Source organism: Saccoglossus kowalevskii, chromosome 2 (genome assembly GCF_978046115.1).
Source record: "Saccoglossus kowalevskii chromosome 2, keSacKowa6.1, whole genome shotgun sequence".
In the NCBI taxonomy this organism is placed as follows: Eukaryota; Metazoa; Hemichordata; class Enteropneusta; family Harrimaniidae; genus Saccoglossus; species Saccoglossus kowalevskii.
Genome location: NC_140642.1, coordinates 25,923,926 through 25,940,315, shown reverse-complemented (window position 1 = coordinate 25,940,315; position 16,390 = coordinate 25,923,926). Strand labels below are relative to the sequence as shown.

General features: G+C 38.3%; 2 protein-coding genes across 2 annotated transcripts; one reads left to right on the top strand and one right to left on the bottom strand.

Annotated features, from left to right (window-relative positions):
- Positions 1-782: 782 nt before the first annotated feature.
- Positions 783-3,941, bottom strand: LOC100371748 (acetylcholinesterase-like). Its single transcript, XM_006825215.2, has 3 exons — positions 2,590-3,941; positions 1,871-2,082; positions 783-1,292 (listed from the first exon to the last, which is right to left on the bottom strand). The coding sequence occupies exons 1-3, from the start codon at positions 3,918-3,920 to the stop codon at positions 1,171-1,173; spliced, it is 1,665 nt and encodes a 554-aa protein (XP_006825278.2). The 5' UTR covers positions 3,921-3,941; the 3' UTR covers positions 783-1,170.
- A 4,318-nt stretch (positions 3,942-8,259) lies between these two features.
- On the top strand, positions 8,260-13,874 carry LOC102808295 (acetylcholinesterase-like). The gene is made up of 4 exons (XM_085506946.1): positions 8,260-9,798; positions 12,273-12,454; positions 12,655-12,790; positions 13,274-13,874. The coding sequence occupies exons 1-3, from the start codon at positions 8,297-8,299 to the stop codon at positions 12,768-12,770; spliced, it is 1,800 nt and encodes a 599-aa protein (XP_085363072.1). The 5' UTR covers positions 8,260-8,296; the 3' UTR covers positions 12,771-12,790; positions 13,274-13,874.
- The last annotated feature ends 2,516 nt before the right edge of the window (positions 13,875-16,390 follow it).

Here is a 16,390-nt window from a genome sequence, read left to right as displayed (position 1 = left end):
CAAATGCCAGTGAGTGCGAAGGACTGTAATAATTTGAATTCAACTGACTCACGTTACGGTAGGGTGGGTGATGTAATGTACATGTGACGAGTTTCTAACGAAAAACTACAGAAATTTAATAAAATAGTTCACATAGTGTTGATTAAAAAAATCTAATATAATAATTTGTTGGCAAGAGATATACGTGTTAAATGTGCAAACATTACAGAATATGCGAACAAATGGCCGCCAGTCGGACATCTTTTCTTCGATTGTGACTGCCATGGATACTAACATGTACAATTTGAAGACAAAAAAAAAACTTGTCAACATCACATTTTCAAAAAAAAAACAATATGGCTACTAGCCGGCCATTTTGAACCCGTTTAAAAAAATCAACATTTATGTGCCACATTTGCATAAAAACTGACAAAGCATGTCCAAAATACCACATTTACAAAAAAACACACACAATAGCTGCATGTCAGCCATCTTTTATCCAATCACAAAAAAAAATTGTTATGAACATATATCCTAAAATGTGTACCAAATTTAAACAAAAACTGACAAAGCATGCCATATTTAAAAAAAAAAAAAAAATGTCTGCAAGTCGGCCAACTTGAATCGAATTACTAAACCAATGCATGTGCATATTTTCCGCTGAGTACTGAGTATATGCAAAGAATGAACTGATTTGGTCCAGAGGGTTCTGGAATATGACACCGACGGACGGACAGACGGACCGAGTCCGAATTATATGACCCCGTTTTCAGGGAAAGGGGACTAAAAATCGCAATACCAAGTTTCATCAACTTGAATATTTATTTCAACGTAATTGGTTACTATGGAGAAGAGAATACGTTGATCGACAAAACAGTGCAAGTCATTTTTCAGTATGTATTGCATGATTCATGGCCGTTCTCTTATCCACTATAATATATAATGAGGAAACCATGCTACGGCACGTGTTCCATTGCTGTACAATCAATCCATAGTATTCATATGCCGTGTTATTTTGCAGACATCCAGGGTCTCTCCTCTATATATCTTGGCGGATTCGATATTGCTCGTACAAGTATCAATTCACCGACGTAGCGGCAGCCGCGATGCCAAACACACCACACCGTGTCCGAGGGCTTAACAGACGCATCCATATTTCCATCATATTTTACGCCGTGTCTGTCATCACAATCACAACCGATTGGTGCCATACAGCCAAATTACAAAGACAACGTGGAGGGTCACGCGCGCACGGGGTAGTTGGTGTATGGATGATGAAGACGTAGGGTTGGCACACCTATCACTGTTGTTATCTGAAATAGAAAAATGTGTAAATAGACATGTCATACAACATTTTTTGATAGTATACTAGACTGTAATTTAACTCTAAGATGGTGCGACGATTTTACTATATTCTCAGTGTCCGTTCGGCAGTACGTCACTCGTGGGAACTGTACCCATAATATACAGTTTCTATCCCGGGGTTCCTATATGCTCTCTTTCAGTGCCATGCTGTGTAAACAATCCTGTGACGACCCAATTTACGAAAATGTCGGGTGATACTGTTACTTCACTATATATTTTCTAAGTCAGAGCATAATTATTTTAAATATTGCTGATTACCAAATGGCTACCAGAATGTGCTTATCAGGAAGTCAGGAAAACTCGTGTTAACACATGGAACCTTTCTAGGGGGTCTTCGGTTTCTATGGGAACCACCATTTTACCATGTGTTTAGGGATCTGTGTATCATTTGTAGTGCGGTTTTACGTTACTCATTTCCCTCTAGTTATGAAATACCAATCACAATTGTTTACGTAAATGTTCCGAACTTTGATCCGACATTCTCAAATGATCGTCTGGTTGTTGCTGAGAATGTTGAGATTCGTACCTTGATCAGTGTCCTTGGGCGTGGATTCTCCTTCTGTTACCTTTGGTACCAGTTCTCGCCAGAAATCACAATAAGGGACACGCAACCCTCGGCTTAATATTGTTTTATTCAGTATGGACATGTTTAGTGTGAGATATGCAAGATTGTCCAACCCGTAACGAGTCCACTGGTTACCATGGTGATCACTTGCAGGATCATCAACGTTAGGATTGCTGAATTTAAAAGAAAGAAAATAGTACATATTGTTGACTTGAACTTGAACTATGCGAGATTTTGAGTGGTTTATGTGAGGATCGTTTTACTGTAAAATAGAGTAAATGAATGAGTAGAAACCAGATACTAATATATAGTTAAGTCATGTATTGAATTGTTGATGATACATAACGCCTGTTAGAACCCGGATGTATCCATGCCGGTACCTGTAATTGTGTGATGATCCTCGACAATTGTATATCACATTGAATCAAAGTCAGGTATACTAATATATACGTTTTGTCTCTATGTGTTTAAAAATAAATACAAACGTTCAAATGAAATTAAAGCTTAGTAAAAAAAACACAAACATAGTCTGATTTATTGAAAATACCCCTAATATGTTTCCTGTTGTGCAGTATTATAATATAAACTTGAAATTATACTGAATTCGCTCCCCAATTGTTTTGTCAGCTAACTGCATTGCAAACCCAGATTTGCTACGCCATGTTATATAATATACTTACCCTGTTTTGGCAAAATTTGCCCAATATTTCATAATTTTTCGACTGAAATTACTTTCTTCTTCTGTGTATCCATTCTCCATATGCAACGGATGACCAAACACAAACGCCAACTCGTCCCCGTGTACACACCCCATCCACTCGGGCCAGGAAGACAGGGATGGGCGGTGTGTATACTGGTACATGTAAACTTGCGTACTATCCGACGCGGAATACGTCCTGGCAAATTCTATAGACGGACATTTGATGTCATGGTCGCCCACTATATCTTCATATGCATCTCGTAGTTTCTCAGGGTTGTGTTTGTCGTACCAGTCTCGGTACATAAACGCAGTTGTTTCAGCAAGAATGTTATCGTTTTGGTCACGCCGGTAAAAATCTTGTATGCGTTGATGAAATAGAGATGCGTCTATCACAGAGTCGTTTTCTCTGGGCAACCAATTCATTCGAAGAAGATTCACTGCGGCTTCGTTTTCATTCATACCTATCAGCAATTCAGTCCGTTTGAAGTCTTCTCCATTGATCGAATCGGCTGGTGTCTCACGAATGAACGCGTCATCTATTGTCGGAAAGTGCAAACCGAATGACCATAGACTTGTTACGAAGTCGATGGGCTCCCTGGTACGCAGACATGCAATGACTTCCGTGGCATGATTTTCAAAATACTGATCGATCTCACCAAGAGTCACCTCGCTCGAGGACTCGTAGTTTTCTTCATATATACTGTAATCAATGGGGTCGGCAGGTGTCGGCAAGTCATGCAGTGAGGTGGTGATATTTAGAGGTATTATAGACTCCACGCAGCCCAGATCAGCAGACAGAAGTTGAGCATAATGATTCGTTTCATCCATGGTTTTAGGATCCAGAGCGGGACTGTTAGAAGTTCCACTTTGTACAATGGCCCGACGGAAGTTATTCCTACCGACGTGAGAAAGAAGATGATACGTCACACTGGCCCCACCCGCGCTTTGTCCAACCAGAGTAATTTTATCCGGATCCCCACCAAAATAACGGATATTTTCTTTCACCCATTCAATTGCTAAAACCTGGTCCATCATGCCCATATTACCCCGTATATCGGTGTGTTTTAATGTCAAAAACCCAAATGCACCTAACCTGTAATTAACAGTGACGACGACAACTTTCTCTACAGCAGCCAGAGTTCCACCGTTGTACAAGGAGATCGATCCAGCTCCCCAGAAAAAACTCCCCCCGTGAAACCATAGCATCACTGCCGCGTTGTGTGCCGACTCGGGGGTCCAGATATTCAAATACAGGCAATCTTCGCTCAGTGTTTCAGACGGTGTCAAATCTGTGGCCGCTGTCAAAAACATAGTGTCAGACTGCTGCCAACATGCATTACCAAAAGTCGTTGCATTTCTGATACCCGACCAGGGATGCTGCAAAGGCAACGGATTCTTGAATCGCAACTCTCCAATCGGAGGTTCGGCGTAAGGAATACCTTTAAAGCTGTGAACAGTCTCTTCCAGTATTCGGATGCGATTTCCAGCCACTGCCCCCATTCTCGTAGTAACTTTCGGATGATGGTTATCGCAATTACCAACTACGCAGTATGCAAAATAAACGATAGTAACTAGGACAAACTTACTGGACATCTTCCAGAGTTACTTGTTCCTACCAGTGGGCAATACTATTATTATGAGCATCTCATCCACGGATTCGTGAATAAGTTACCAGTGCAATTGGCAGAACTGTCCACCGGCTAACACTTAATGTACGCAGTAAGAACTATGAAAAACACCGGGCGCAGACAGGTCATATAGCTGAAAAAACACGCATGTATGGCGGCCGGTGCCCATGCGTCACTGTCTGGAGCAATGTACGACACCCGATACCTTACGTGGCACTGTCTGATTTCAACAATTCGGTTCCAATATGAGAATCCACGCGTGGCACAGGAAACCATGGTGATATCTGTTATTAAGGGAGAATAATCCGAGAGACGTCATTGTGTAGGGAGAATGTAGCAGTTGGAGATTTCCCGACATTATAACAGTAATAGAATGCAAATGACGCTCCATGGAAACACTTTGATTTATTTGTTATCTAAAGAGTACTGAATTTCACAATGACCTTGATAAAAAAAAACGTGTTCAATAACGCACATGTGCACAATATCATCTTATAGTGAATCCACAAATTAATGAATCCACATGTATAATCATTTTATGTTATATAAACCTCATATTTCGTGATTTCTTATTTTTGTGGCTGGTTTTGAGCCACAATTGATACGTGTCGGTCAATTTAATTACAACGCGTGAATGACAATAACATCTGCAATGATTGTGTGGATCGATTCGCATAGAAATATCGACACGGATCAGGGAAACACGTAAAATGAATTAATCTCCATCGACGGTACACTTTATATATACGTCAGTGTTCGTTTATCATTCCCCGAAACATACACTATGGCACCTGTCAGTTCAGACAACAGAATCTAGTCTAATGACAGTACGCTACACGATGATAAATTGGAGCATCGCCTCGTTGCTTGGCAACGCAATAACAAGAATGACTTGCTTCCGTGTACTGCTAATTAATTTGATGATTGATTTTGAAAGGAAACAATCTTTTTCGTGAATCAATCACCACTCAAGCTTCATCTCCGTGAAAGCAAGCTTGACAGTGCAGTGAAATGCAGCGCCCTCAGAGTCTCAATCCGAATGGCACACGTGGATTGACACTCCAGCGAGCGCACTTTTATTCAAATAAATAAATAAATAAATAAATAAATAAATAAATAAATAAATAAATAAATAAATAAATAAATAAATAAATAAATAAATAAATAAATAAATAAGTTCAATTAATAATAATGCCTGTATCTCGACTTGGAAGTAGATATCTGAAGAGTTTGAGATTGGGATTTTACTAATCTTTAATTAAATATTCTGTAGATTGTAGATGCTAATTCTAAATTAAATTTTCTTGCTGTGTAGCTTATTAAAATATGTAACGACGTGTAATTATAATTACGATAAGACATGTACGAGTGAAATCATACACTTGATATGATACGTTGCATACAAATTAGAAAAAAATATCAGTAGCAGTAGAATTTGTGCTCGAAGGATGAGTGGATGACGAGAATATAGTAAATACGCTTAAATATGACAAAATAAAGTACTTCGATCCAGGAAACCATGAAGGAACTAGCAAAGATTTTAAATAATGTAGATACATATACACTCTATTTGCTCGAGGAAGTTTTCTTTCGAGAAAAAAATACTCCCGTCCATTTCCACGGATTGTATCTCGTTTCATGTTACTGTAATTTGAAGCGGAGGTTTCTAAGGGGCAAGTAGGTCAATGCAATTTAGAGATACAAAGCGCCCTCAAACGCCTAAATGTAGGTTATTCTCAGCATATCAAACGTGAATTCATACACTGATATCGTTGAACTACCCGTGCTTCTAAATTATCATCGATAACAGCTTGAAATAAGTAAATGTAAGTAGCAAAGTGGTTTCGGTCACACACAAATGTGAAGAACTAACTAAAAATATTTATTTCAGATAAAAAAAACAAGACGGCGGCCAATCTGCCTTTGTTGGTTTTTTCTAGGGTATGTTCATGTCATGGAAATTTGATTTTCTATTCGTAACAAATATATATTTGGGGTGAAAACATATTTTACCTCTTTTCCAAATCATACAACCTTTTGATGTTCACCGTACCTTGTATGAGAGTTGTTCCCTCCATCACAAATGGTCGTACTCATATTCTTAAATATTATTAGAAGAATTCTTTGATAAATAAGTAGGAATATGTGGTTTTCATCTCTTCTTGACTGGGTTACATTGCGACGGAGGTATATTACCCGAGAAACTGGTGGGTTTAATTATACCCTCTTCCCCGTATCCCTGAATTCAAACTAGTCTACGCTTCAATACATAGTGAATACAATATGGCCATTCAATTCACTGGTCCGTATTTCAATAGTATTACACACCCTGTCGCATTTAATCAGTTTACGAGTAAAGTTATAAGTTAACCTTCACACTTTGCCCGGCGCCACTCTGTGAGGTAGAACAAAATCAAAACCAGAGAAGTCAGCTGAAAAGTTACACCCGGTAATTAAATATGTAAACATCCCGGTGCTTTCTCGCAGGGAGATACAGCGTGACCGTGTCCGGAGATTGCAAATGATACACACTGGTGCCGACGAAACGCAGATAGGCCGTGATATTTCGATTTTGCATGTGCATTGTGAACTTTGTGACGCAATCATCATCAACGGTTGAAAAATTTTCGCCATGTTGCATCGCCCCAGTTTGTTATCATTACCAGTTCAACGTTTTATAAATGAAAGTTTAAAAGTGAATAAAGTTGACTTTGAAATATAATTATCGTTATGGATGTACATTAGCTTAGCGTAATTTATAATTCTGTTTGCAACCACCGCATTTCCTATTCTGTTTATCCAAGCAATTTATGGCCTTATACTCGATATTTGTTCCATCCCTTTAGCACGGGGTGTAACATATACATGCGTAAAACACACTTATGAGACTGTAGATCATCATAATCATTCTGTCTTTTCATTCGTGTTGTTGCCATGACCACCGTACGACGTATTTGTATCGTATTCAGAAATAGATACATACATTGGTGGTCGTAAAAGCAACAATTAATTTGATATCGTTGATTTCAATTTTGCCATGGCGATCCGCTTCTGTAAAAACAATGAGAATCTTCGAACTTTGATGCGTGACTAAGTGCCGGTAAATAGGAAACCGACAATCTCTAGATATATTAGTAGTTGGTGATTTCTCTGTGGAATCGATGTAAAAGTTTATTCGTTTGATCGTGATTCACGACTTTATAATCGTAAAATACAGTGTTGACGGCCACGGCAGTGGTACAACAGTAACGATAAGGACTGGGCCATTTTAGTTGTCGGAGTCTGCTTGTATATTTGTAAGTACTAGTGCTTTTTACATGTTACTCATTGACAATTTGAATTCTCTTCACATAAGCTGGACTTAACCACATTCTGCAGTGATTACAGTTACTACAGTCCGTGACACTAATTGCGTATACGTCGACGCAAAATATGTGGGTGTTTGTATTCCTTTATCTTATTGTAGTTCGGGTTTCAGATTCTGCAAATTAATTCGCCTTTTTAAGCTGACATGCCCGAAGGCCTTATATCGCGTGAGTCTATGCATTAGCTTCCATGGTCTATGCGTGGATGGGCACGACATCGGGAAATTAAGTATTTGGTTTTTCAATCACTATGTTCAATGCTAATGTTGAATTACATACTAGGTTGGTGGGGCTGCACCTACTCTCAGACAGCAGTAAAACAGATTTGAAATCTATCAAAAGATCGACCTGCTTTTCTATAAGACAACATAACAACTAAACCCCGACATTTATTTGAAACGAAGGCGGGATTAACATAATAATAGTAGTGTTGACCTATAGTTAAAATGGGGTCACGGTTTTGTTCTTTTTTCATGACGACCACTCGTCGCAAAGCCAGTTTTGCTGAGAGGAAGCCCCAAGAACCCATAGGTCGTGATCTAGGTTGCCAGTATATATATACTGAGAGGTCATGTCATTGTGTTATTTTAAATAAGCCTCTCTCTTTACTATAGACTTGAGTGGCTGAAAGACAACGTCTAGAAAAATGGACTCGGACAACTTTTACTTTTGAGAAATACCCCCAGATACAGTTATGTTGGCATGTATTCAGTCAACTGTGGTCTTGCTGCTGTTTTTGGTAGTTTTCACACACGAAGATGACACTGGTCCTATCATTCAGACTCTGTATGGAAAAGTCAGAGGTAAACGAGTCGACATTTTGGACACCTACGTCGACGCGTTTCTGGCTATCCCGTACGCTGACCCACCTGTTGGCGAACGGCGTTTCACCCTCCCGGAACCAACAGTGCGACAATGGGAAGGGGTCCGAAATGCGACGGAATATTCTAGTTCATGCTGGCAGAAGCCCGACAGGGCATTGGGGGATTTCGTCGGTACCGACATGTGGAACACCGAAGGACCTCAGAGCGAAGACTGCTTGTATTTGAATATATGGACACCACAGCACCCTCGCCATAAAACGCCTTTACCAGTTTTGGTTTGGATTCACGGTGGAAGTTTTGTTACCGGGTCTGGATCTTTGGCTGTTTATAATGGCACTACATTGGCCGCCGTTGAACAGGTAATTGTTGTGACATTAAACTATAGACTGAATACATTTGGCTTCCTAGCTCTCGAAAACACTGACTCACCCGGAAATATGGGTTTAATGGACCAAGTGATGGCATTGCAATGGATACATGACAACATACAATTTTTCAATGGGAACCACGACCAGGTAACTTTATTCGGTGCAAGTGCCGGAGCTGCTAGTGTCGGATATCACATCCTTTCACCGTCTAGCCGTCGGTTGTTTAAAAGGGCGATTCTACAAAGTGGTAGCCCAATGATGCCATTTTTAAGTCCGGGTACATACACTGAACATCGACATCTTGCTAAATGCATGGCGTTTTCGCTCGGTTGTCTGACGAAAGAGGAACTGTCGTATGAATTCAATGTGTCTGTGGTCTTAAAATGCCTTCGTAATCTACCTCCGGATAAACTTGCCAATTCGTACAATCTCATTCACTTTCCTGTACAAGACGACAGATTTATTCTCTCTCAGCCTGCGGACAGTTTAAATAACATGGAGTTAAAACGGACCCAAGTGCTTCTTGGTGCTAATGAAAATGAAGGAATGTTTAATCTGATTCGTCTGATTCCCGATTTTTCGTTAGACACCGATAGTCACATCACATATGAGAAATACTTGGAAACAATCGGTTTTCGGTTTGGTGAATTGCCATCGGAGGTTCTTGATCAAATTGGCGAGGAGTACGTGCGCCAACACGACAAAGAAGACGGCGAATCACTGCGTGATCTGGCAGACAATACCTGGGGTGATTATGACATAATTTGTCCCACAGTCGAGTTCGCCAATGAGTATCATGCCTTAGTTAATGAAGATGTATTTTTATATAATTTTCAACATCGTTCATCTCATAACCCGTGGCCTGAGTGGGCTGGTACAGTTCACGCTGATGAAATCGCCTACGTGTTCGGAGTTCCTCTACACAATGACCAATTATACAGTGAGGATGATATTACGATGAGTCGACTAATAATGAGGTTCTGGGCTAATTTCGCTAGAACAGGGTAAGTTTTACAAAGGTTGTCCAAGGCTGTACTGAATTTTTTACGTTCAAAGTGACCAATTTGTTAGATCCGTTACCCGACATGGTTAGTATCCACTGTCACCAAGACAACAACCAGTTCACGATGGCGACAAAGGTATTTGAATATTGTCACACAATTTCTAAGTATTGTATGAAATTGCACAGTTTTAGTTATATCATCACGACATAACACAAGCGGATGTCCCACGCGATGTATTAGAATCAATCGAGGGACTGCGCATGTGCGTATAAGTAGTACACACACATTTTCTTGGTACGTCTGTTGTGTATTGGGTGATTTACATGTTGAACTGTGGGTCGTTTATGGATGAATGCATTAAAAAAAATGTCTTCTGATTTGGGACATTAAATATTATATACCTAATTGCTCATGCGTGGTAATAAATAGCGGGTCACATCAAAGAAAAAAAGGATCCGCCATAGTGGGAGGAAACCGGCAAAAAAAAATATCGATGTAATTACAAACTATTTTGTTACTTTTGAGAATCTAAAACCGGCATGTCATAGTAAACATCGACGTATTAATGACATATGTGACGTTTATATGAAGTAATTACAATACAGTGCACATGATCTAACAGGACATTCTCTGTCCGATTGTCCCAGTCCAGATAATGCCCACTCGCTATCTAGATACAAAGTCGTTACAAGTCACGTGTCAATTTTAGAGACTGACACGCGTACTCATTTATGACAAAACAAGCTGTTGAACGTGATTGGTCAGTACAAACTCCAAATGTAGTTGACGTATTGTAAATCAAATGCACTCCACTGAATTACCCCTTATTTAGTATACGCCTTGATTGAAAAAACACACAAATGTTAAGATTTTCCCATTGTACCTATCAACTATACACCATTTAAAGGACGGGACGGTAGTCGTGGCGCAGCGTATGTTCTAATTTCATGTAAATAAACAATGTATTTTACACGCGTTGTTTACGTCGCTGTGAACCCCAGTATCGAACAAGACGCGGTGCGACGATCACCGTGACTTTAAAAAAAAAAAAAAAAAAACTGCGTCAGCTTTGAATCGTCACATTCACCGCATGGTCGTGTCTGACTGACCTAAATAGTAGGTGGTGAATTGTTCGAATTTCAGACAAAGAAGTTACGAAAACATTGAGTAACAAAAATGACCACGTCCATTTTAGAAATTACGCCCACTTTTGCAAAACCACGCCCAAATTATAACTCGACGTTGAATTATCAGTTAAAACCAAACTTCGAGTTACGGGCAACATACATTGTTACTGTTCTTTAACGTCCACATTTAGTAACAGTAAATAAAAAAAATATGTTGCCCGTGACTCAAAGTTCAGTCAACTGTTAGTTAAAGTTCGAGTACCTAATGTGGACGTTAAACGAAAACAACAATGTATATTGCCCGTAACTTCAAAGTTCTGCTAACTGAAAATCGAGATATAATTTGAGCATGGTTTTGCAAATTTGAGCGTGGTTTCTAAAATATGGGCGTGGTATTTCCGTAACTCGATGTTCATAACTCGAACAACTCACCATCTTCCCAAATACTAGTATACAACAATCACCAATAAGACAGCCACAATAAAATTTAATTTTACGACCAAGACCAGACATATATACACTAAGGACATAATTACTCCAGTGTGTATACACTAAATGTTGACGTAGTCATGTACAGTACCGTAAGTTGTCCAAAATCACATCGGCATTATATACATATATATATACTTTGAACCCGGACTGTAACTATCTAGTGGAACTATGCTATGATGCAGACTAGTCAAATGAATGTGGACATTGACGTCACAGTGCACAAACATATTCTGCTCGCATTCTCGTCTGACCCCATAGAGGGCGCTTGAAAATTGCCAAGATGGCGGCGACTATATGGAATATTATATGGGATCATAACTCTATTAATTTTTTCTTGTTTTAATTTTGTTGTCCATTATTTAAATAAGTGTATATAACTGCTGCTATGTGGCCAACAATATTGACAGGATTGACCTTTCCTTTAACACATGAAATATAATTTTTCCGGATGGGTGGGAGAGTGAGTGGTGTTACCGGGCGGCTTATGCATTGTCTGACGAATCTTCGAAAATGAAATGTGTGTTATACAATGTATATCTAATATTTATGTATTTCCAAAAAAATAGATATCAATCTCCCGGTAAGAATACAATTATAGCAGGTTCACTTCTCACACGCAGCGGAAAAGTTAGCATCTTCGTCAGCCAGGTTTCATTTATTAGGCTGTCACCATTTTAGTTACGGCCGTGTATGGCGGTTACTGCGAAACCGTGCGAATCGGACGATGGGCACTACAGATGGCTCTTTCTCCTTATAGTCTCGCGAGAGATCACATGTCGCGGTGTGTGTCTATGAGAGTTGCGTGCCCTCATCTCGTATCTACCTTTATTTATATAACGTTTTATTGCTCCTCAGTGACCCAAATGAAGAAGGTGAAGTAAATCGCAGATGGCCGAAGTACGATGATATCTTAAAGCGATATTTGGTATTGGAAATGAATTCCCAAAATATCTTGAACACTGAGAGTGGTCTCCGTGCAAAACATTGCGAATTCTGGAAAGACTTATCACCAATCATGAAAGCCTTGACTGAAAAAGGTGAATTGCTTCATATGTATACTTGTCATTATCATCACAACTACTAGAAAATGCCACCGTGGAATGCGTAAATTAGATTTATGCGTCTGAACTGAACAGAAACACGCCAGCAAGACATGACACTGTACTACAGATATTCGTGAAAAAAACACCGAAATGTCCTTTGTTAATTGTAATAAAATTAATGTTTTATTTTACAGCCGTGTCTACCAACACTCCCTGTTTTTACACAAGTGCTTCAAGTAGTGTAGGCGTACATTTTAAACTTGTGCTGTTGACCCTGTTAGCTGTATCACTACATGGAAGACGTTTATAGTTCATCGGGTTCGTGTCACGGTATGTTGTTACTGTAGTCACTGTGGTCGCCCAATAACATTTTACAATAAATCGTCGGTGATAGAGACTTGAAACACTATCTATAAATGACAATGAGTTATGCAAACTCTCGTTATAGAGATACACGTTGAAGATCTCGCTCTTCAATCATGCATGTGAAGCAATTCCATCATATAATGGCACCCCTAAAAATCTGGCTTGGCGGGATCCAAGTGCCCAGGGATACATCGTCACTAACGGGTCACTCGTTTGTAACATTGTCATGCTGTAATGTGTCAATTATATATTTATATATGTATATATCTATATACTTAGATGAGTATTTGCTGCATGGATCATACAACTAAAGTTAAAACGTTACTGCTCATGACAGTTCAAAAACTGACAAGATCGTACCCACCCACCCTCACGGTGTTACAGTGCGGATTTCTATGGTATTGTGTCGGTCATTCCAACTCATCTTCTCTCCCATCTCTGTTTCAGAACTACGGGAGTGCTGAACAAGAAACGGTATACCATCTTGAACACTGACAACTGACGGAACATCACTAGTCTGTACAAATAAGTGAATAAATAAAATATATAATCATTATTCACATCCAAGTTGGCCGTCTGTCAGCGGAATGGCGATCTCCATAGTTACTGGGATTCGCATCTATGTTTGAATGTGTTCAATTTGATAGTACTCTATCTCATCAAATGTTTACGTTTACATTTGGTGTGTGTTCTTATGACGACGATTGCACTTTTGAAAACGTTGTATTGGAATTTGTTTTAATCTACGCCGCAATGACCGTGCAGTATATATGACTATATATAGAGGATACGGTATATCTTTAATAATACCAGTATTATGAAAATAAGAAACTCTGTTATAACATTTTCAGAATAATTCTAGAAGGGAACTATATATTTTTCTATATACACACGGACAACAAGACGTTTGGGTGATAAGTTCTGAGCAAAATTCGGTGCGCAAAATGTTGCAATTCGGCAACATATTGCACACCTAATCAGATAAGTAGTACTCGATGTAAACGGAGTGACTTTTAAATATAAATATTAAATAGGATCTGTTCATTTAGTTCAGAGTGTGTGTCCTTATCTGCTTCAAGAGACACATTTTGCCAACCACTACAACAACGATTGTATATCTGACTTGGTGTACCTAATTTTGCCCACCTACTCCGACAACAAAAATTGACACACGTGAATGTGTTCTGAACAATTAATCTTGTTTCGTGACAGGATCCTGACATCCAAACCAAATCCAGTACAGTAAATTATACCTCCTGAATCCCAGACCGGAAAAGTAGCAGTAACTTGAACCAAGTTCTATCTATCAGTGTTTGTATAAATGATTTATTTAGCCCGTGTGGGGGCGCCGTTTTTATCTACCTACTGGTATTTACTTCATTTACCTCAATAACAACAGTGCCCATCCTTAACAAATTTAGAAACAGAGCGAGCCTCCCATGTTAGCGGTTTTAAGTAGAACTCAAATGATGTTTTCTGAAACTTAAAACTATCATTTATATAGCTAGTTACTGTAAAACATTTAGAAATAGCTACGATGCCGTTTCAGCGAATTTGGGCCAGTACATGGATTAACAGCCATGACTTAACCAAAGCGCCCTGCGAGAGAGTACTTTCTTTCAAATTAGCTACATTTTGAATTAATAAAATTGTAATTCAATAGCTGATACGATGTGCTAGCTAAGAATACATGTTTTACAGACTTAAAATATTTGAGTTTACAAATGGTTATTCTGGCTTGCAGATACTTTTGCTATATTTTCGTACTTCAGTAATGTTCAATCTATGTTACATTGTAACAGTTTGATTGATTATTGTTCACAGTAGTCAGTAGAAAATAATTGCATGCATTCATGAACATCTAATTTACTAATTTTGCCAAAAATAGATTGTTCTCAAATGCGAACATGCAAAATATTAATATTATATATTACTTATTATTAATAAGTGAAATATAATTGGAAACATATCTGTATCAAACGTTCATGTGACTATTACACTGACAGTGAACATATCGGGGGTATTTCCATGGGACTATGGTAAAGTAGCTTTGGGCACAAATCAACGGACTTACTAAAAGTAGCATTGTACTATTATTAACAGGTACAAAAACTGAGAAATTGGTCATGTGACTGGGCAGATATTCGACATCTGTATATCCTCATATCCTGGGTTTAAAGCGCCGCTCCACAATCCCCGGGATTGCACTAATGCGTATTGGGAAATATAATTTGAATGGTTCTCTCATCGTTTACTATATATATATATATATATATATATATATATATATATATATATATATATATATATATATATATATATATATATATATATATATATATATATATATATATATATATATATAAACGTTACTGGATGTGTTATTCATAAGTACTGATATCCCACGTACACCACTATGAAAGGAAGTATTATTACTTGATTGTACTTTGATTTGAATGAAATTGACAGTCATCTTGAAGATTCGCAAGCCTTGTCGTTCATTTCTGTTTACACTATCACTCTTTTCTATACATCCATTGCATTCCGATGTCGATGTGAACTTGCATTTCACCATACTCGGATAATCACCACTGCAAACACTTGTCTTATAAATCCTTGATATTACCAAATCCAAAAATGTGTGTATGTTATATAATGCATACGTAGTTAATAAAATATTTTTAGGTAATTGCTCTCACGGCTCAAAGCGAAACACACTAACCCCTCCCATACTATGAATCAGAAATAAGGTGACCTCCCCATTATCAAAGCGAAAAACCGTGTGCCTCCAAAGAAATACAGTTCCATAGAGCCATTCCAAATCACAGTGTATTGTGGGATAATTTTGATCCAATCAAAAACGACTCCGCCAACCACAAAGCGCGCCATCCCACAATGCACTATAATGTGGAATTGCGATATAATCTATAGATCTATTATAAAGTTATCTGACGTAATGTTACGGTGTTTGCCATGTAAGTTCTATATGTAAAGACATAGCAGACGGAATTTTATTTAAAATAGGATGTGTTTAAGCTACCTCTCAATGGAGGGTCCTATACCAGTATGTTTATTCAATGATATTTGTATTATTGATTTACATAACAAAAGGTAAAACATAAATTCAGCTAGCAAAATATATTCAACATTGCTTCATCATCTGGGAATAACTCAGAACTTACAATGCACCAGCTGCCTCATTACATTTGTTGTCTTTATTTATGTTTTTCATTCGTTCTTTATTTGTATTAGCACTATAATTGTACAGTAAACATAGAATTTGAATCAATATCCAAATCAGGACACGATGAAAGTACATTTTATAGTAACAAAATATACCTTGCTATAGGATTTTAAAAACCGTCACGGTGAAGGTTCTTTCTGACAACACTTTCTTCTTTATCTCAGCCAGATCCTAGAGGTTAATAACATCTCTGGGATAAACATTGAAGATATCTACCTAACTTTTTTCTATGGTCTGATCTTCTTACAACATTTTGTGCTATGGCCATGTACTATTGGAATTAGTGGTCGACCCTAGTAGTATATGGTTGACGGTCAAAT